This window comes from Mustela lutreola, chromosome 4 (assembly GCF_030435805.1).
Source record: "Mustela lutreola isolate mMusLut2 chromosome 4, mMusLut2.pri, whole genome shotgun sequence".
In the NCBI taxonomy this organism is placed as follows: Eukaryota; Metazoa; Chordata; class Mammalia; order Carnivora; family Mustelidae; genus Mustela; species Mustela lutreola.
The window spans coordinates 156638140-156659350 of NC_081293.1; the positions used below are offsets into that span (position 1 = coordinate 156638140).

Below are 21211 nucleotides of genomic sequence, written 5' to 3' on the forward strand. Positions count from 1 at the left end.
ATCTCCCCTACTTCCTTACAAATTCTGAGTGATCTGTGGTTTGGGGGTGACTTACGCTGGCTTTTTTAGCTCTCTGGCTAATGGGAAGTTATGTGTGGATTTTTCTTTTGGGTTGCTGTCAGATATATACTACAAAGCTAATTAAAATAAGTAGCTCCTAGAGCAGAGAGTCATAGAGCTGGAGGGGGAAACAGATTGCTTCTGGAAACAATGAGATCTGAAATAATTAAATTACTTAAAAAAACCACTTCTGTTGAGCTGACAGTGAGTTCAAAGCAGTGGGATTCAGGGAGCACTTGTTGAGGAGCAGAAACAATGGGGGAGAGTCTATTAGCTTAATTGTTTTTTAATTTGGTGCTCTGAGCTCAGAGAGTCTTCAGGCTCAGGATTGTTACTGGCCTAAGGATCCCTGGTGGGAGTCGAGATGATCTTGACCCCAAAGTGAGGACACCAGCCTCTTACCCCTAAACATGGCACCCACATCCACTCTTGGGTTATCTCCTTCCTCAGGGCAGTTTTACTACAGAAAGAGAAATTTCTACAGTTAAGAGAACCCGATGCATAGGGTTAGTGATGTTACTGAACTGAAGGTCAGCGTGTAGGGTGAGTCAAATAGACCTATGTAAAGGTATCTGGGGGAGGGCTGGTCCTTTTGTAAAACTAATAATCCTTTACAGATAAGGGTTAAGGGTCTTTCTCCACCAGCTTGTCTGAGGTGAGACAGGTCCTAACCCTGGCTCTGGTTCAAAGGTCAGAACATTTATCTTCTAAGGATGTGTTCATAGATGTTATCCAGCTTTCCTGGAGTTCAGTGCTAAGCCCTTTCCTCCCGGAAGGCCTCTTTGATTGCTCCCATCTCACAGATTTCTCTCTTCTGAGTCCCCGACTCCACCCCACCCAAGAGTCCCATGATCCTGAGCCTCACACTTCATCCCTTGCTCATACCCTGGCCTGAGTTGTTTTGGAGTGCGAGTCTGGTCTGGCTGATCGTTGTGGGGCTAACCAAAGACAGGAACTCAGAACACTTTCCCAAGTGTGATATCTCATGATGGTAATAAGCATGGGGTAGGCCTGAGGAGGGAGGGAGTCATGGTAGAGATGCTGCAAATCCGAGACCTTCCTGGTCCCTTACGTCAATGCCTACCAGGGGTGCCAAATTTTAAGACTTCTCTATCCTGGCTTTCTTTTCTGGAAGACACCCCCCTCTGCCACCGCTCCACATGGCACTTGGCATTTGCCTTGGTAGGCCTGGCATATAGCTGGCTCTGTGCCGAACCCCCCCACCCTGAAACACCCTCCTCATTCTCACTGACAAACCCCTTCCTATCTTCTAAACCATAGGCCAAGTGCTCTCTCCTTCCACAGGCTTCCCCAGCAGCCCAGGCATTCAAGCCATCTCTTTTTTTCCTCTAAATGCCTCCTCTAGGCCTTGCCATCTCTCGAAACACGGGCCTTCACATTCGACTGTCCTTGAGCCCCACCAACACATCCCTGTGCCGTCACCTCCAACCCACCCACACCCCCACCTCCAGCCCACACACGCCTACATCAGTGAGGCCAGTTTCACAAAGCAAAACTCATCTTGACCACAGCTATGATATTATTCCTCCTCTTCTATTCTAATGAATTCTATTTATTTTCTATACAAATGCTGGTCATGACTCATGAATTTGACTTCACCATCCACTATGGTGCTCTGACCCGTAGTTTGAAAATCAAACATCAAGTTTAGAGCATTTTCCATAATTCACAAAGGGTTTCACCTTTTTGGATCTGATCCTTTTTTTTTTCTTTGCTTACTGAACTGGAGCTCCCTGGGGACAGACAGGTAGGCAGAGACCATGGCGGGGGGGTCCCCGGTTCTCCCCCGGGAATTAGCCATGAAGTACATATTGGCTGCAACAAACGAACCCAGATCTGCCAACACCTTGGAAAGCAGGGTCTGAGCTGTGGGATGTGGTGGTGGAAGGAGGCTCCCCTCTGGGGGCTCAGTCGTGCCTGGAGATGAGGTTTTGGCTGCAGACTCCAGGTACCAGAGGCCTGGAAGACAGATGTGCCCAGCTCTTCGGGGGAGCTTGCTAATGAGGACACTGTGCCCTCAAGCACAGCTTTGGACAGGAGAGAGTAAGACAGAGTAAGACAGAAGAGCCCCCCCACCCAACCACCAACCTGGAAACCATGGGAGGATGGGCACGCAAAATCTGAGGGCAGGCGGCCGGACCAGAATCTCAGAGCTGGATGCCGTGAGGTCCGTGCCTGTTGCCACAGCAACCCAAGTGCCCCTGCCAAAGATCGATGCCGGTGGTGTGTGGTGTGGCCTGCCAGGGGCATTAGGGTCTAAAGGATACAAGCAGGGTCCTCTCGTGCAGGGCTCTGTGGCCTGGGAATGCTGCTCCCTATTTCCCGAAGTGTGCCAGGCCTCTTCCTCCTAAGTGCCCTGTGCTGTCAAAAGCCCCCATTACCGTGGCCTGTCCCTCTTTCAGATGCCGGCCCCTTTCTTATGAGAGCTCCTGGTTCAGGCAGCCATCTAAGCGGTTCGGAAGTCTGGCTGTGAGAAGAGGGGGATTGCTCTTCTAGCTGTGGTTTTGTCTCTGGCTGGCAGGCTAAGTGACCTTAGCTAAGTCCCTGCCCTCTTGGCCTCAGTTTCTCCTCTCAGTTAAAGTGATATACATCCAGGCTCCCTGCTCAGTGGGAAGCCTGCTTCTCCCTTTCCCACCCGCCCCCCTGCTTGTGTTCCCTCTCTTGCTGTGTCTCTCTCTGTCAAATAAATAAATAAAATCTTTAAAAAAAATAAAGTGACGTACATCGTTTCTCAAAGATGTTATTGTCATCTCAGGTAGATGGGTTATCTGTTGTGTAGGACTTTCAACCCGCTGAACCCAGTACTACCCTCGAGCTATGTGACAACTCCAACCGTCCCTGTATACTTTCAGGGGCTCCCTACATGGGCACTTCTATGTCTGACAGTCTGACTGACAAGACATGGGAGACAGGGACCACGAGGGATAGTTTTTGGGTGACGGTTATGGGGGAAAGATTTTAAGGGACAGGTGGGGGCACAGGGAGTGAGTGGGACTGGTGGAGGGGGATGGATATCTGGGGAAAATGGACAAGAAGTTAGGTCAAGTAATGCTGGCAGGGAGGTGGAAAGGGCCAGAAGCACTATTCACTGAAGGAGTGAGGTCACTGTGCACGACAGGAATTTTCAGCACTATGGACAGCAAAATAGTACCACTCCCCACCAAAGCATATGGATGGCCTTGGAGAGCTCCTGAAACACAGCCCTCGGGTCTGCATTCATCACACTGATTTGCGAAGCTCTTCAGGCCCAGCTTCAGCCCCAGCTTCTTCATGGCTGTTCCAGCTCCCTGAGGGTTCCACTGCTCCCTGGTGGGCTAGGACTGCTCTTTCGCAGCTAGCTCAGGGGGGTAGGGGTGGGGAAGGCTTAGGCTGCCCTCTCTTCTGGCCCTTCCCTAAGAACTACCCAGACTGAGTACACAGGGGCTCAGGATGGACTGAGGTGGTGCTGTTATCTATGTGACTAGCTCTGAAAGAGGATGAGAGTCTCAGAGCAGGCCGAGAAGATAGTCTGCCACCTTGGGCGCCAAGGATCTGCCAAGCTGCACAGCAAAAGCCCAACAGTCTTACCTGAAGGAGGCACCTAGGTCTCCCACACAGGCCACAGGGGGGCTGAGCCCTGCTGTCAGAAGGGCTGCACCATGAGTGCAATCCCACACAGGGTAGGGGCTGTCAGTCCCAAACCACAAAGCTGCAGTCAGGCATCCTCCCACTGCCAGCAAGAAAGCCTCCCCTGGTCCCAGGAAAGCATCCTGGGGACTGAGTCAGCAGACATCTTCCTAGGAATGTAAGAGGGAGAGGCAGCTTCTCCTTCATTTGGTCTGGAGGGGCCCAAAGAGGGACAGTGACATGCTGGGGGGTCACCGAGCCATTGTGTTCTAGAAGATGCAGCAAACTGTGCCATGCCTGCAGTGTCTTAGCAACTTCATGTCCAGATCCCTGGGGCAGAAAATGCCTGAGGGGCCAGATACCCCACCCTCAAGCCCCCTGACTGATTTTCCCTGGAAGGTGATGGCCATGATCTTCCTGTCCTGGCTTGAGACCCTGCTGGGAAATCTTTGCTTTTCACCTTGGTCACCTTTCTTATCTTTTGTGGAAAAAATATCTCTACTGGCTGGTTGAGGCGATGATGCTGTGGGGCATGACAAGTTGCTTTTTGTGTCCAGTTAAGACACCATCTGGGGGAGTGCTGCTCATGGTACCAACAGCGTAGTTTTCCGAGCTTCCCAAACAAGGCGCTTCTCCCGGAGTCAACACCCCTGCATTGCTTATATGCTGCGGCAGTGGACCAGAGCTGGCCTGCTCTGGGGCCCAGCTGGGACATTTCCTATCTGGGTCTGATCGCAGCCCACTGGGTTGCTCCTTCAAGCTCTGAACCAGCTTGACCTAGAAGGAATGCTGGGTTGAGGGTCTGGAAACCTGCCATTATCAACACAAACCCCAGGTTGGGAGGGACCTCCCCAGGGCCAGCTGCTTAGGACATCTGGAGTGAGAGGGAACTTCTAGTCCATTTCTTCAGTATTGTGTGCACACTGCTCTTGCGGCCCCAACTGTCCATCTGGACCTCCAAAACCCCTCAGCTCCTCATTTCCAAAGGACTTTCTGCTCATGATGCCTTTCCATCCTTGAGAGGCGTGGTAGGGGAAAATGTCTATACTTACAGCAGACAGTGGGCAAACTGAGTCAGGGAGGCACAGAGCTGCTTCATGCAGCCCACACAGGGCCCATGAAACAGGGAAGAGGTGTGACTGGAATCCAGCTCATTGTGTGAGACCACGGTCCTCCCCAGGGTTGATGCAAGTGGAAAGAGATGCCTACCAGCCAGCTCCAGCCTCTGTAGTGCGGGGCTGCCTCCTGCCAGTCATCCCTAGCAACGCTCAATGGGCTTGTCGCCATGACGCCAGCCTGCGACCCGCACAGGGAAACAGGGAGGAGAAGGTGAATGGGGGACCCCTGAGGCAGAGACTGCCGTGGAGAAGAGGAACATCAATGTTGGGGGACCGTGAGAATTCGCCAAGCTCCCCCCGCCACCTAATACAGAGATACTGAGACCCAAAGAGGAGAAAGACCTGCCCAAAGGTAAGATAAGCAGTCCGTGGCCTGGCCAGAATTACAACTGGCTTTCGACCATAGTTTCTGTGAAGTAATGTGGGGTGGAGACACCTTCGACGGGAATCCTATGTCCTCTCTTTACCAACAATGGCATTGCTCTGGAGGGCCAAGGATCTGCCTCTCTCTGGAGGCCTCTGGGATCAGACCATTCCTCCTCCTACTGCTCCCTCCCACAGTGGGGTCACAGACTTTCAGTGGCTCTCACTGAAGCCACTTGGCCACACCACCCAAAACGAGGACAACTATACTTGCCGTGAGCAGGACCCTCGAGGACGTCATGCTGAGAACACAAATTCTCCTTATTCTGGGCCTTATTCTTTACACACCCTGCTGACAGCACTCCAGCTGTCCACGGAAACCCCAAGCAGCTGTGTCTCCCCAGGTGTGACAGGGCCTCACAAGGACAGCATATTTTCTGTCCCCTCCACCCAGATGAGGACACTGGGACATGTATGAGGGGGGACCTCCCTGTCCCTTGGTGAATCAGGGCACAGCCAGGACTTCGATCTGCCTTCCTGGATATGCATTGGGTTCCTCGTGCTCTCCCTGACCCCTACCTCCACAGGTGTAACAGGAACTCCCCACCAGGCTCTGGAGGACCTGGTTTCGGATGGGTAGACGGCACTTGGGGCTCTTGGGGATGGTCCCTGAGAGTCACTGTGGGTGGGGCTTTGCTGTGGGGTTCCAGACTCTGCAGGTGGTTGTTTGGGGCTGGAAGTCAGGCAGGTAAGGGTGCTGCAGTTCTGACTTGACTGAGTAAGGAGGAGGAGAGGGGAAGGGGCAAGGTTGAAATTCTCAGGCAGCCTGGATTTACATCTCAAAGGTACATCCTGAAAATCAAGCAGTGTCCCCCCCCCCCCCCCAGAATATTCCATTCCTGCACCGTGGGGCTATGGGTAAGCAGCTGGCAGCACTACCACCAGCAGAACTGAGGCCCATGGCCTGGACTGGTGTTCAAAGCCTCCATGACCCTATTCCCTCTACCATGTCTCCTCTCCATCTGTTTGCTCCTCCCAAGAGCTCCTACAACCGTGACTGTGCTATTTCACTTAAGAGCCATTATCAGAAAGCTCTTTTCAAGAGTCCCTCTCTCTCAGGATGCCTGGAGAGCTCAGTTGATTAAGCATCTGACTCGATTTCAGCTCAGGTCATGATCTCAGGGTTGTGAGATGGAGCCTGGCATCAGGCTCCACTCTGGGCGTGGAGCCTGCTTGGGATTCCCTCTCTCCCTCTGCCTTCTGCCCACTAGTGCACGCTCTCTCTCTAAACAAAGTCTTTTTTTTTTTTCTTTTTTAAGTCTCTCTCTCTCTCTCTTTCCCTCTAAAACAGGAGCCCCTGGAAAACTCAGGTCTTTCTCGTGTTTGAAGAGCTTGTTTCTAGTAAAGAGAGCAGTACTCTCACGAACCTGGTGAGAGGTGAGATGGGCAGGAAGAGGACGTGTGAGAGCTGGAGGGTTCCTGGGAAGAGAGGGAGGGAGATCAGGAGTGGTGGCACCCTTGGTCCTCTCTGAGATGAAGGGTCCTCAGGCGGGGAGGCAGCTGAGACATCACTGTCACGCTGCTCGGCTGCCCAGGTCTAGGCATGCAAGGCAGAAAAATGCTAGAGCAAGGGCCAGAAGTTTTCACAACCAGCATAGGCCATTTGGTGCCCTGGCTCTCTGTGGGATGCTAGGGAAGTCCTTTCTGGGCTAGTCATTTTCCACCCCTAAGCAACAGGGGAGGTGAGGGCAGCACTCGAACAAGAGGCCTTGCAGCTGGGAAGTTCTAGAATGTCTGGATGGCCAGAGGGGTATCCACTCTGCTCAGTCTCTCTTCCCTCCTCCTCCTCTTTGCCAAACCTTCAGTGATGGCCAGACATGTCCCACTTTCCCTCTCTCCCAGCACGAAAACCATTCTTACACAGGGTTAACTTCCTGCCCCTGGGACTCAGGGGTCCAGATGTGAATAGGTCTCACTTGGGGACGGAGAATATAGACCTGAGTTTTTAGATTCCCAGCTTTGACTTCCTTAGCCTAGAGAGGAGGCTCTATTTGGAACCCTCCCTGAGGCTCATACCCTCCTATGACACAAATGTGAAGCCTCCACTGCTCCAAGACCTACAAGAACCGCTCCCAAGAACCTCCTCCAGGAAGTTTTCCAGGAATGCGCCAGGGCCCACCAAGCCCCTCTTTCCAATCCCTGACTATTGGTTTGTGTGAGTCTGGTCTTGAGGCAGCCTGGGATTCTCTGAGGGCAGGGTTCAGCCCTTCTTATCACCATGTCTCCTCAGGGCTGAAGAGGGGATTTCTACAGAAGCAGGCTGACCCAGTGGGAAGATGCCCCTGGCTGGAGACGACACAGTTTATGTGTTTCCAACACAAGCCATGCTTCAGCACATCTCTAGAGTGGGGCTCTGGGAAGTATGGACCCCCAGATCTCTCCATGGGTTTAGGTCGGGTGGAGTGTCTTTTTATCCCCCTTGTCCTGGCAGATGCCTCTGTACACATGGGCCCTGAAGTTGCCAACAGGACACGGTGGGAGCCTGATAGCAAGAGACTGAAGCTGAGCCATGCTGGATTTAGCAATTCTGCAGGGGGAACATGGGCCCTATGTGGGAGGGAACATCGCCCCCCCCCTCCACCAACCACCACAGCCACGAGGGCCCCAGGAACAGGCAGGAGGAGGTGTTTGAGCAGGGAGAATAAAATGAGGAGGAGGGAGGAGGGAGAGAGAGAGGCCTGAGGGAGAATGGAGGGGAGGGGTGGGGAGGGGAAGGGAGAAACAGAGGAAGAGAGCTGGAGAGGGAGGACGGAGGGAGGCAAGGAGGAAAAGAGAAAATAGCAGAGATCGAAAACAAGAGAGAAACAGAAAGAAACAGAAAATACATCCAAAGACAAAGCTGGAGCCACACATGGAGAGGAACAGAGACAGAGACAGGGAGATGCACAGACACCCGCATTCAGGATGGTGGGAGGTGGCAGGAAATGGAGTATATTGCCTATTTCAGGCTAGTCCGTTTCCTTTCTCCTTGCAGACAGGGAGATTGAGGCCCGGGAAGGGGATCAGACTTGCTCCAGTAGATACTGTGTGTAGACATTATGATAGAATTTGAATCTGCATCCCATATGGCCTCCAAGAAACTTGTGGGGAGGCAGAGGCCACCTCCTGCCCCAGAACTGAAATGCTGAGCCCTCACCTTCCAGAGCCAGGGTGTGTGACCTAGAGCCCCCCACATTCTCCCGCCCCATCAGAGACACCTGCCCCCAGGGCATTAGTGACCCGGGATCCACAAAATGGAGACAGGGAGAAAGGCTCCCAGCGGCCACTGCAGGAAGCTTCAGCATCTTGGGAGGTTGGTGGCAGCCGGACTGTGGCCCAGCTGGTGGCCAGGTCACACTCAGGGAGAGCAGAGTTCCCTTACTGGGTCAGCTCTGCCCTGAGCTCTTGGCTAGGGGCCCCAAATCTGGTTCTTCAGCCCACTCGGTGATGCCACAAGCTCCTTGATATCTTTTCAACTAATCCGTTCTCTGTTTAAGCCAACACAGTTGTTTTCTGAGAGGCAGCAGAGCCAGAGTTGGAATCCTTATGCTGTTACAAGTTGTGTGGCTTTCAGAAAGTCAATTAACTTCTCTGTGCTTCCATTTCCCCGTGTATCGTATGAGGATAATACTACACCTCCATTAAAGTGTCAGCACAAAGATTAATGCGTTAACACAGGTCAAATGATGACCCAGGGCCACGGAACCTGGGCCACAGAAATGTGGGCAGTGGGGAGAACCCTGGAGGGAACTTGGACACACAGACATTTCACTTGCTTCTGCAGGGACTAGCTTGTGTGGCCATGGACAAGTCCCATCCTTTACTTTGGCTGTGCTGCATCTGGACATTGTCTCTGGGTAAAAATTATCAAGACTCTGAATGGTCCTCCCCCATGGGCCACCTGTACCTGTCAGCTAACCTCACATCCAAGAAGGCCTTGTCTCTAGCAGAAGGCGCTTTCCTGGGCTTTCCCCTTCCAGCAGACTATGTTCTGGATGGACATCTGCACTCAGATGTCCCACCAGCTCCTTGGGGCCAACATACCTCCACCTAAGCTCAGCATTGTCCTGGTGTCATCCCTGACTCCTCCTGGTCCCCATCTCACCCCAGTCCTGTATATTCCAGGTGCCCCGGTCTCCCGCTTCCATCCCCTCAGTTGGCTCCTGCAGCTCCCATTAGACTTGGGCAGCTGTAGTAGCCTCCTGATCCCTCCTCTTGTCTCCGGAGGCTCTGGGCCCCACAGCAGACCTCCTTTGCCCTAGGCTCTATCCTGCATGGGCAGCAAAACCCACTGCACCACCCTGCGTCACCAGACCAATATCCGCGTGTCTGCTCTGGTCTGTTTCTTTCTCCTCCTACCTACACTCTGTACAACACTCACCAGTCCCAAGGGACATCTCCTCCTGTCCCTGTTTCATGGGACAATCCCATGGTTTCATCTCCTCCTGTGTACCTGTTCCACTTTCACCTGCTAAAATCTGCCCTGTCCCCCTAAGTCCAGCTGTGTGGGCGAAGCCCTCCCCAGTCCTCCAGAGTGGAGACATGAGTCCTCTGTCCCTCTAAACTCTCCCCGAAAACTATCTCTTTTGGAGGCAACATTGCCCCGTGGTTAAAAGTATGTGCTGTGGATTTCTCTGCCTGCACTGGTGCCTAGGAATGAACTATAACTTGGGAAAGTCACTTCATGTCTCTGAGCCTCAGTTTTCCTGACTGTAGTATGGGCATAAAAGGGTTACATATCTCGGGGGTGGGGCATTGAGAAGGTGGAGATGAGTGGGATCACCTGGGCAAAGCTCTCCCCGTGGCAGCTGGCACCTGGAAAATGATCCACACTTGGATGATTTGTGGCAGATTCTCTGTGCTCAGCTGAGTGGAAGAAAGTTCATGGGGACTAATGACTAGCTGCTTTCTTACCCCAGGAATGCCGGCCCTTTGAAGAATGAGGCTTCAGTGGGGGGTTGGCTGCAGCCTAGCAAGAGTGGGCAGGAAGAGGAGCCAAACTCTTCTTCCTCTTCCCCAAGGCTTCTCATTGGAGCTATTTTCCTCCCTGCATCCTTCGTAAAGGAAGGATCCCACTGCAAAGGCAATGGGGCAACAGGAAGCCTCGACCAGGAGGCAGGGCAGGGGAGGAAGCAGTCACCACATTTCCATTGCCATTAGCTTCTCTGCTCTTCCCACCTCAGCTGGCTGCACTGGCTAATGGCCATGCTCCCAGCACCCTGTGCTCCGGTTTCCCAGCAGCTACTTTGGTCCAAATTAAGAAAATTGCTCATTAGGTACTGGGAGCTAATTGGCACTCCATTTGCCAACCTCGGGGGCACCCTGAACTTTTCTGAGCCTCTCACTTGATGTGAGGGGAGTGGTCTGGTATGCGCTCCAACATCTCCTTCGGGATGTCTCCTCTGCCTCACCTGTTCCCCTTCCCCCATCCTCCACCCCCCTTGCTCTCCTCCATCAGGGCGTTTGTCACTCTGTATTCCCTTTGCCTGTTGCAATTGTGAGCAAGGGCCTCAATGACAGCGCAGTGGTCAGCACATAGTAGCTGATCAATAAGCTGATTGAAGAAATACTGTGCTCAACTCTGAAGAAGAGACTCCTCACCCCAAGAAGAGACCCCCCCACTGTTGGGGAGCTCCAGATTGGTGGGGAGAATAGGAGAAGTCCAGGCTGAGGGGGGAACCAGAGCAGAGCTCCTTTAGGTCCATGGCTATGGGATTCAGAGGCCTCATCACCTCACTTGGCCCTTTGTCCCCAGGGCCAGTCTGAACTAGAGACCCTAGGATCCTCTGATTCATCTCATCAGACCCTAAAAGTACAGTTTCAGAATCTCAGGACTGGAAAGGAGAATGAAAGTCACTCCTTCTGCTTCATTTTCACCCAGAGAGGTTTATTTTAATCATGGGTGGGAAGCTTGTTCTCAGATAATGCAGAAACCTTCCTCAGCGGCTCTCCTACCTCTACCACCAGCTTCCATTAGGAGCATCTCTGCTGTTGGACTCCTCTGAGCACGGCTCCTCCCTGGGCCCACCAGAGCCCTCCACTGGTGCAAGGGAGTGCTGCTTAGCATTAGATGCGGGCACAGCTGTCTCATTCTCTAACCATTGCTCTCAGAGGAGGTCTTAGCACCTGAGGGTTTGGACAGGTGTGTGTGTGTGTGTGTGTGTGTGTGTGTGCGCGCGCGCATGCATGTGCGTGACTGCGTGTGTGCACTGGTGCCAGTGTGAGGTGATGGGGAGCCGTGCTGCTGTTCAGACACAGATATGCAGAGAGAGGTTGCTATGATGTTTCCAGGATGAGGGGCTTCAGGTAGGGAAGCCCTGGGGGTCTCAGGAGGACCTCTCCCTGCTGGTGGGGTGGGGCTGCTGATGTGAGTGGCTGGTCAAGGTGGGCCAGGGCCCATGGTCTTACAAGACACTCCCATTGGCACCCATCAGACCTCCCGCAGGGCACAGACTCTGCCCCAACCCCATTCCCCACAGCCTGTGCTGAATTACCCCACCAGCAGCTTCTGCTGCCGGCTTCCCCAGAGTGTCAAGCCAACCAGTGGTTTGCCAGGAGGAAGAAGGGCCTGGGCTGTTCTCCCTGGGAAATGTGGGGTGGTCCTGATTCAGACATCACACATCACCTGGGCAGTAGGAGTAACGCTGCCCAGGAGTCCTGACTCACAGCCCAGAGAGCTAGTCTGGAACATCCCGGTAGGGGTGAGGGGTCACCCACACACTCTGCCCCAGAAGCGTCTATTGCCCCCACTCAACACGAGTGCTCACCCCATCTTTCCTGACTCCTGCCCTCCTTTCTGTCTTGTAGGAAGAGTCTGATCACCGCACTCACCCTGGGATTTGGGAGCCGAGCATATACGGACCCCCCACCCTCACCCCCCACCAACCCCGTGCCGGTAGCGCTGGGTGAACAAAGGTGAAATTCAGGCAACCAGAGTAAATAACATGTGTGAGAGATTTGCCCTTAAAATCCTCAAAAGGGAGCAAGTATTTCCTTCTTCCCTTTCTGGGCAAATCAGACCTCTTACTGGCCTGAAGCTACAGTAGGGCAGGGGACAGAGGAAGCGCCTCCCGCATTGTAAGGGAACCTCAACGCCAGCGATATGACGCCGCCGCGGCCCTCAACAGGTCTCCGACGCCGGGTCCAGAGCTGTGCCCGCTCCCTAAACCACTCTTGTCTGGCGTCGGGCGCCGAGTCCGTCGCGGAGAATTGGGGATGGGGGTGGGGTGGGGAAGGGCACTCACGGGTCGTGTTGTACTTGACGCCGTTGAAGTACTCAGGACACGGCCTCTCCACCACGGCTCCGGCCGCGCTCCGGGGCCAGCACGTCCCGATCTGGTCCAAGGTCGTGTTGCAGTAGGAGTAGGCACCTGGGAGACGGGAGACAGAAGAGAGGGGCTTAGCTGGGGTGCCGGGGGCGCTCAGAGCACGGGGCCTGGGACGCACTCAGCACGCCGGGAAGGAGCCCGCGCCACCCGCTGCGGTCGCCTCCGCCTACCCTCGGGGTCCAGGGGCAGCCCCCAGCCGTCCAAGAGAAGCTCTTCGGCCAGCGCCAGGCTGCAGTTGGCCTCCAACAGGCTGTAGAGCAGCGCCGCGTCCATCGCGCCCGGGAGCCGCGCGCCCAGAGAGGGTGTGAGTACGCGCCCGGCGTGGCTGCGAGGGACTGGGTGCCAGAGTGAGCCGTCCGGGGAGCGCGGGGGCCCGGCCCCGGCCCGTCCAGCTCCGACCTGCCGGGCAGCCTCGCGGCACCGCGCCCCACCGCCCGGCGCTGCCAAGTCGGGACCCTTGCGGAGAGGAGATGCGGAGCGCGCGGAGCCGCGGGTCCACCCGCTCGGTCGCGGCCAATGGCGGCGCCAGGGGGCGGGGCCGGGTGGCTCCTGTCGGCCCGGCCCAGCCTCCAGCCCCCTAGGCCTCCGGGTCCCTTGGGCCCCCTCGGCCCCCCGCCCCGCCCGGAGTCCGTCTCCTCAGGCCAGGACAACGTCCGGACGAGGGTGGCGGGGAACTAGGAGATGCGCCTAGGGTGCCGGAAAGCTCCGTCGGAGGATCGCAGGCCCCGGGGCTGAAAGGGGTAGCAAAGCGCGCCCACCCGCGCGCGGGGGAACCCACTGCAGCCTCCGTAACCGAGAGCCACAATTGGGCGGCCCGAGTTTCCTCTCCTTGAGGCAGGACTCTGGAGAGGGGAGGCAAGGGAGCGGAGAGGGGAGCGGAGAGCCCACGTGCAGATGTGTGCTCTAGAAAAGACCATGTGGCCTATGTGAAGGAAATGGATTGGAGGGGCTTTGAGGGCAGCAGGGAGGCCACGGAAAAGTCTAGTGAGATCGAGTGGCCTGAATGGATGAATACTTAGACCAGGTTATGGGGATGGGGTAGAGAGGTATTGCAGAAGACAGCCTGTCCTGGTGAGGAGGGACTGGAGAGAGGAGTGAGAGAGGGAGGGGGTTCCCGCAGGAGCCAAGAGGCCGGGAGAGCACCAAGTCTCTCCTTTGGGTGGCTGGAGAGAGGAGAGTGTTGTCATTTAATGGAGAGGGGGAAGTCCAGGGGAGAAATCAGCTGAAATTATCTGGGGGGTTTTGAATACCCTGGTCTTACTGCCCTGAGCTCCAGAGAGAACAAAGTGAGAAGTAAGAACATGTCTCTGGTCCTCCTGGCTTGGCGGGGACCAATTGAAGCTAGTTTCCGTGCCAGTGTGAGTGTGTGTGTGTGTGTATCTGGGCTCAGGAGACAGGGACTGGGTATGGTGCACCTCAACTCAGGCTGAGTTCTGGTCTTGCCTCTGTGTCTACTCTTCCTGGATGTTACCCCCATTCTTAGGGCTGTTTCTCCAAGAGTTCTTGGAGAACGTTTTCTGCAAATGTTCTCTGAGGCCCCTCCTATCCCTGAGAGTCTCTGGCTCTGAGTTCTGAGACACAAAGCCTGAGGAAGGTGTACGTGTGTGTGAGTGTGTGTTGAGTGTTTCTATCTTTAGAGGGCAGAGGGAGCTGGGATCCAGTCCCTACTGGGCTGGAAGTCCCAGGGGAACTAGTCTTGTCCTCCCCTCTGCTGGCTTCCCCTCGGAAGAAGCCTGCCAGAGAAGGCAAACAGCACCCTGAGCTAACACTGTGTCCTAAGCAGAAAGAGGAGAAGAGGGGGCTAGCCTGCTTTCGTATGTTCCAGTTCCACCACTCTCCATATGAATGTTTTGGTCACTGGGAAGGCAGAGCCCGAGAGCCAGAGGGCACTGAGACCAGAGATGAGCACTGGCATCTCTCCAGGGCTCTCTTGTTGGCAGGTACCAGGAGCAGATCTGCCAGCCAGGCCAGTCTTCTACCTCTTGAATGGACCATTAGAGCTCTTGGCTTAGCTCTGTGTAGCCAAAGACACAAAGGTCACTGGGTGTTCATAGTAGCCTGTGCCAGGAGCAAGGGAAGATAGATTGAGTCCCAACCCCAGTTTCTGACCTAAGTCCACAACATAACCCAAGGCCAAGTCCTGTCCCTAATCCCAGGCTGATCCCCAGCCCATAGGGTCCCACATAGGCTAGAATGTGGCTGGCAGGGTCAGCCCACGTCTTCACCCGGGGATAATTGTATTATTATAAAGGAGAGTCCTTTACACACTGATCATAGTACAGGGGAAAAGAGTGAAAAATCAAGCTAAGTTATTAGGGTGCTTGTCATCAGAGCCACTATGCTGGTGTGGTGAGTGCCCAGTGACCAGAGGCCAGGGACTTCTTGCCTCCCATACAGGTTTCTGCCGAGTAGGATGGCCTGGGAGACTTGGATGGCTCTTAACTGGGAGACCACACATCCTTAAGATCCCTCTGGGAAGTGACTATCTCAGGGGCAGAACCAAAGACTGTTTTGCATCTCAACTGAGACCCACAGACTCAAGGTGCCCTGGTTTCCAGGACACAGGGGCCATCTCTTCATGGATCCTATTATTATGAGCATAATCGTGTGTTATTCTAGATGTGGCAGAGATGGACCTGAAGGCAGCAGCTTTGGAACAAATTGATTTTACAGCTCACTTGAGTGTTTGTAAATAGGTAAATGAGGAAGAAACTATAGAGAGCTCAAAATTTCCTCAACTAGATTAAATCCAACTACAAATGGACAAACTGTGGGGCCTTTTTGCTACCTAAGGAAGCAGTGGAGGAAGGCAGGCCCCCAGGATGGAGATCTTCTAGCAGGCCAGGCACTGGGGTTGGGGCAGGGAGGGGAGGTATTGGGATGGTTGTGTGTCCCCTGGGGACTAGGGAGACAGGATGCAAGTAGGTTCATGGAAGTATTACAGGTGCTGGGATGTGTCATGAGGAGCACGGGGTGAGGCAGGTGTTCCCGGCCCACCTCTGATGTCAGCTGGCAGTGGGCAGTTGTAGGCGAGCTTGGGCACACACACGGTCCTTCAGAGCACAGCAAAATAGGCACACAGAGCACACTGGAAACACACACAGCGTCTCGCTGTCACATGTCTTCACAGCATCACACACATTCTCTCATTCACCCCACCACCCATCAAATGTCAGCTGGAAAATAGGATTTAAGGGGATAGATCTGTCTCTGCCTCTCCTCGGGGCTGTGCTCAGTCAGAATGAATACACGAGGAGTAGGTAGATTGGGTCAAAGTTGTGGGGTTGACTGGGAGTCATCAGGGGCTGCTGCGTGTGGGGAGTCTTGGCTGAGGCCAGAAGGTGCCCTACTCTTGCCTGGAGGCACTTGAGACAGCGCCCCCTCATTAGAGACAGCGCCCCCAGGCCAGACACTCTTCCCCCACACACCCTTGGCACAGGGGACGATGGCCAAGGGGAGATGGTATCTTCAAGTCCAACCATGGGACGGGGCAGGGCCCTCAGCAACCTTCTAATCCCACATTCTCATTGACATATGGACAAAAAAGAATTCCCCTCTCCAACCCCTGGGCCATCCTCACCTCAGCAGCATTTGGACCGGGCTCCCTGTCTCTTCCACTAGGCAGACAAAGTGATTTTTCTGTAATTAAGATTATGGCATTCTTCCTTTAAGAGTGGCTCCCTGTTGCCCTCAGGATGGAGCTCAGCTCTTAAGCACTGCCAAGAATACTCTTCCGTATTGTCGATCCTTCATGCTCTCCCTCCTGCCAAACTTCAGATGCTCTTTCGAACGACTTATCATCCCCCGGAACCATTCTATTTTTTTTTTTTTTTTTTTTTTTTTTGTCAGAGAGAGAGAGCGTGAACACAGGCAGACAGAATGGCAGGCAGAGGCAGAGGGAGAAGCAGACTCCCTGCTGAGCAAGGAGCCCAATGTGGGACTCGATCCCAGGATGCTGGGATCATGACCTGAGCCGAAGGCAGCTGCTTAACCAACTGAGCCACCCAGGCGTCCCTCCCCCGGAACCATTCTAGACCTCCCTCTGCAAGGAACGCCCTGACCGCTCTACACTCCAGTTAGCCTGGCTGACTCCCATGTGCCCTTCAAACATTCAAACATTGACTTTGCACTCCTTTGTCTTGTCTGGGTTGGGAGGGCCTCCTTGGTCCTCCATCTCTTAGGGCTGGTCTGTGTCACACCAAGGTTGATTTTTCCACTGTCTCCTCTACCCGCCCCCCACCCATGCCAGGGCTGGTCTTGTTCACTGACTGATCTCCTGTACCCATCAGAATGCTCCAGGTCTTGGCAGCAACTCTGTCTTCTGGCCAAGGCTCTCTTGGCCAAGGCCGTTTGACCATACCTGGCAGGCTGTGTATGTGTGTGTGTGTGTGCATACACATGTTGGATTGGGGAGTTACTTTGTTTTAAGGGATTCCTGAATCCATTTGGACCCTTATATTGCCTATGGACTGAACAAATAACATGCCTTATGATTTATGCCCTATTAGGTGCCTCTCTGACGAACAAAACAGAAATAATCCATTTAAAGCCTGCCTGAAGTCTCTTATGATTATTTGTGGTTTTCCTTTATTTGGACCTCAGAGGCATACATTTGAACTGGTCACAGATTTTGACTTATGACCACTTGTCATCATTAGCCCACACATGGCCTAACTTTATTTTATTTTAGTTCTCTTTTACGGAAGTTCAGATGTAGTAGTAAATTTAAGGAATCTAAATCTACCACCGAATCCAAAATGAGATCATTGCCAACCACTTACATATTTATCTAAATATCTGTGTCCCCAGAGGACACATTCTCTCAAATGTTTATCATTCCCTTGCTCTTAGTTTTCCAGCTTTATCATGTGTATGTATGTCTAAACAATAGATGGTTGGGTTTTGCTTCTTTCTGAACTTACGTCAGTCACCATGCATTTTCTCAATCCCTGGACACTTAAATGAGGTCAGTTTCACGTGGGGACCTGAGAAACTATTCTTCAGGCCCAAGGGCATCCTAACTGCCTATGCATCCCATCTTAAAGGCGTGGTGAAGGAAGGAGGATGTGTCCGCACCACCGCTGCTGGGCAGTGTCATCAGTGATATAGAGAATGCTCATTTAATGGCATGGAGAAAAGCTCACACTGACTTATAAGGGGAGAAAGCCGGCTCCAAAATTGTAGGCACAGAATCATCAATGTGTCTTTAAAAAACACAAAAGAAATAACATGAGGCTCGATAGGTCGATAAACTCCTAGGGGATATAAACATTATCAACATTCCCAGGTTGTGGAATAATGAACACTCATTGTCTTCTTTGATTTTTAAAAATAGTTTTTCTTCCAAATTATATCCATGTAATGTATCCCGTTTGCAAACAGATGAATGACATTATGAGTTAAGCAGGGGAGGCCTCATATTTGGTGAGGTTGAGTCCCTCCCCACTAAACTCAGGGGAGAAGGGGTGGGGTACTGTTCCACTAGTGGTCATGGGGAAGGCAAGGGTCTGTGCTATGTGCTGGAGGGCAGGGCAGGGAGAATCCTGATAAACCAGTATTGCCTCTCAGAGCAGAGCGCTGTGGTGGGGGGAAGGTTGGATCCTCCTGAAATGGGGGTGCTCTCATTTCCTAGCTGATGGGTGCTTGACCTGGCCCATGCTGGGTGTCTCCATGATCTCTCCTTCAAACATCACAGTAAGCCTCTGAGGCCGACTCAGACCTGTTTCTAACTGAGGCTTAGGTGGTCTTCTGGGATGAATTGTGTCCCTCTAAATCCATATGCCCTCAGTACCTCAGAATGTGACCTTATTTGGAGATTAATTAGTAATGAAATTAAAGTGAGGTTATCAGTGCTGGCTCTCATCCATTGTGAGACCAGGGTCCTTGTGAGAAAGGAGCCCAGGACACAGACGTGTGGGAAGACCCAGGGCAGAAGGCGGCCATCTCCAAGCCAAGGAGAGAGGCCTCAGAGGAAACCAACTCTGCCAACACCTTGATCTTGTATTCGTAGCCTCCGGGACTGTGAGAAAATATGTTACTGTTGTGTAACAGTGTGTGGTGTGTGGTAGTCCATGGCATCCACTGGTTAGTGAACACGGAAGGCTTAGGTGACTCACTGGGGCCACAATGCTTCTAAGTGGAAGAGGTAAGATGGAGGCTTGAGTCGTCTGACCCCTGCACCTGAGCTCTGGACCACTCCACTGTCAGGAAGGCAGGCCACAAGGCTTTCCTCTCAGATACCTGACTGGACCCCACTGCTGGAAGCGCCCTGACCTCCTTGTGGCCTTGGCAGGAGCTCCAGGGCCCTGAGCACTCCCCAGCCCTCGTCTCTCTCTGCCGCTCCTGTGGGTGCAGACCTGACAATGCCAGAACACTGGGTGGGGCCTGGGGACAGATTTCCAGAGCCTATGAGAGCCCACAGCTCTTCTGAGCTCTGTAGGGGCTGACCGGGACTCGGAGTCCACTGCTGGCAGACTCCGAGGGGTCAGAATTCAGGGGCCCCGGCTGCTGCGTTACAAGCCCTTACTGGGAGGGGACACCTGTAGTCACGGCAACTGGAAAATGTGGTTCACACCTTCTGCCGCTCTTGCTCAAGCTGATAAGCAGAGCGGGGCCCCTCCTTTGGTTCTAGCATGCCAGCCCAGCCAGCTTCCTTTAGATGCAGGGAGCTGGAAGCTGAGGGCCAAGTCCTTTATCACTGGTGAAGGGCCTGAGCCCCAAATAGGGGAGGGGCCGGTCCCAGGACAGAGACGAGAGTCAGGAAGCCAGTCACCATTCACCACCCCACAGAGCTGGGTCTGGTCCAGGAGAGCTGCCTCCTCCCTCCTGGTCCCAACCCACCCCCCAATCTCCCGGGCTGACGCGCATACCTGATCTGTTGGCGAGGGTTGTGAGTCCAAGGCAATACTGCTCCAGCAGCGCCCATGGGGGCAGGGCCACGGGCGCCCGGCTCGGCCCGGCAGCCTAGAGGATGGGAGGGATGCGGGGCCAAGGTCAGGCCCAGGTTAGCCACTGCCAGCTCCTACCTGTTCCCCCTACCCTGTTCTATCCCTCGGCCCTCACCTCTCTCACTTCTGCTGTATAGAAGGGAAAACTGAGGAGGGAAATGGCTGCCATGCATTAGGATGGCTACTTGGTCAGGACCAGAACGCTGACAAGGCCTTAGAAATGGTCCAGGGCAGCTTGACCTCCAAGGCTGGAATCTGAGCCATCCAGCCCCTGGTCCCCAGGGCTCTCCTCCTTAGGATGGGTGGGTGTCTACCAGCTGTTCATTTACCGAACCAGTATTTGTAGAACACTACTGTGTGTCTGGCTCTGGTTGGGAAACCCACCGCATGTCCTTGGGACAGTCCCAGGCCAGGTAGAGATCCCCTACACTCAGAAGGCACAGGAAGAAGGGGAGGAGAGCAGACAATGTGACTTTGTTTCCCTGTTACGCAGGTAAACAGGCAGTTACAACCAAGGGTGTCTCCTCATAGGGGAGACACCTAACCTGGACTTGGGAGAACAGGGAAGGCTTCCTGGAAGAGGTGGCACTTTGGGGTCAGGCAGAAGAATGAGTAGGGGAAAAGAAAGGGATCACTGTGCCAACGTGGATACTCACCAGAAAACAGACATGCTTGATGCAACCATGGCAATTTCATCTAAAAGATAGACTATCCAGGACCCCATCTTTTGGAAAAAAAACCATGAGAATGGGTGCTGGACATAGAGAAATAAAGCAAATGTGGTTATCTTTGCCTCGGAGGGGCCATCTTTTGGTGGGAAGGATGGATGGGGGACCAAGCTGTTACAGCATCTACAATTTGCTGAGGCAGAATGGGGCAGCATCTTGGAGGAGGTCATGCAGATGTGGGCTTTGAAGATAAGAGTAGGAGTTTGCCCAGCTAAAAAGAAGGGTGCCAGGAAGAGCATCCTAGGGAGAGAGCACAGTATGTGCAAAGGCAGAGAGGCTGGGGAATACATAGAGTGAGATTTAACAAGAGCTCAGCACTCTAGAATTCTAACTCTCGTCTCCTATTCTTCCCAAGGCCACCATTTTTTCCTATGCTGTGGCCAGTATGCGTGTGTGTGAATGCACTTGTGCTCTTTTGTGTGTATGCAAGATGACTTTTGTGCCTCTCCCTACCCTAACATTCCTGATTCTGGGATTCTAGAAGGCACTGCCCACCAGTGGGCAGTCCCTCCCCTTCCCCTTGCCGGTCACATGTTCCCTCGCTGGTAGCTGGGTCAATGTTTGCCCCAGGATGTCTCCCCGGGGGGTAGAGCCCCATAGCCCTCAGCCACATCTGGCTCAGTCTGTTTCCTGTGCTGGGACAGGGCCTGCATGTTTCGTCTCTTCATGCTGACCTGGAGCTCCTAATAAATAACCCCTCCTGGCCAGATGGGCGAACACGGCCTGCTGCTCCTCAGAGATCCTAGGGTGGCAGGGACCCCATTCCTAGGTTGTCACTGCACCTGAGACCAGCCGACTCTCCACCAGGAGGCTGGGAACAGAAGGAGTTGCAGGGGAGCAGGGGCATATGTGGTGTGTGTGATCAGTGTGGGTGTATGTGGGGGGTGTATTATGTCTGTGTGGCATGTGTACTTGTGTGAGTAGTATAGTTGTAGTGTGTGTGTGTGTGTGTGTGTGTGTGTGTCTGTAAGGGGCTCCCATGAGCCGGGAGCTCTGGCATC

General features: G+C 53.7%; 2 protein-coding genes across 3 annotated transcripts in view; one reads left to right on the forward strand and one right to left on the reverse strand.

Moving 5' to 3' along the window:
- The window catches only part of ZNRF2 (zinc and ring finger 2), a 394136-nt gene that overhangs the window by 355055 nt on the left and 17870 nt on the right, over positions 1 to 21211 (forward strand). The gene's annotated exons all lie outside the window — the stretch shown is intronic.
- The window catches only part of CRHR2 (corticotropin releasing hormone receptor 2), a 46559-nt gene that overhangs the window by 17805 nt on the left and 7543 nt on the right, over positions 1 to 21211 (reverse strand). Inside the window, exons 2-3 of one of the 2 annotated variants that reach the window (XM_059171476.1) lie at positions 19405 to 19498; positions 12452 to 12577 (exon numbers count right to left, since the gene is read on the reverse strand). In XM_059171476.1, coding sequence (XP_059027459.1) covers positions 12452 to 12577; positions 19405 to 19498 — 220 coding nt within the window. Of the gene's footprint in view, positions 1 to 12451; positions 12578 to 12705; positions 12909 to 19404; positions 19499 to 21211 lie in introns of those variants that run through there. The other variant, XM_059171477.1, reaches the window with a different exon arrangement.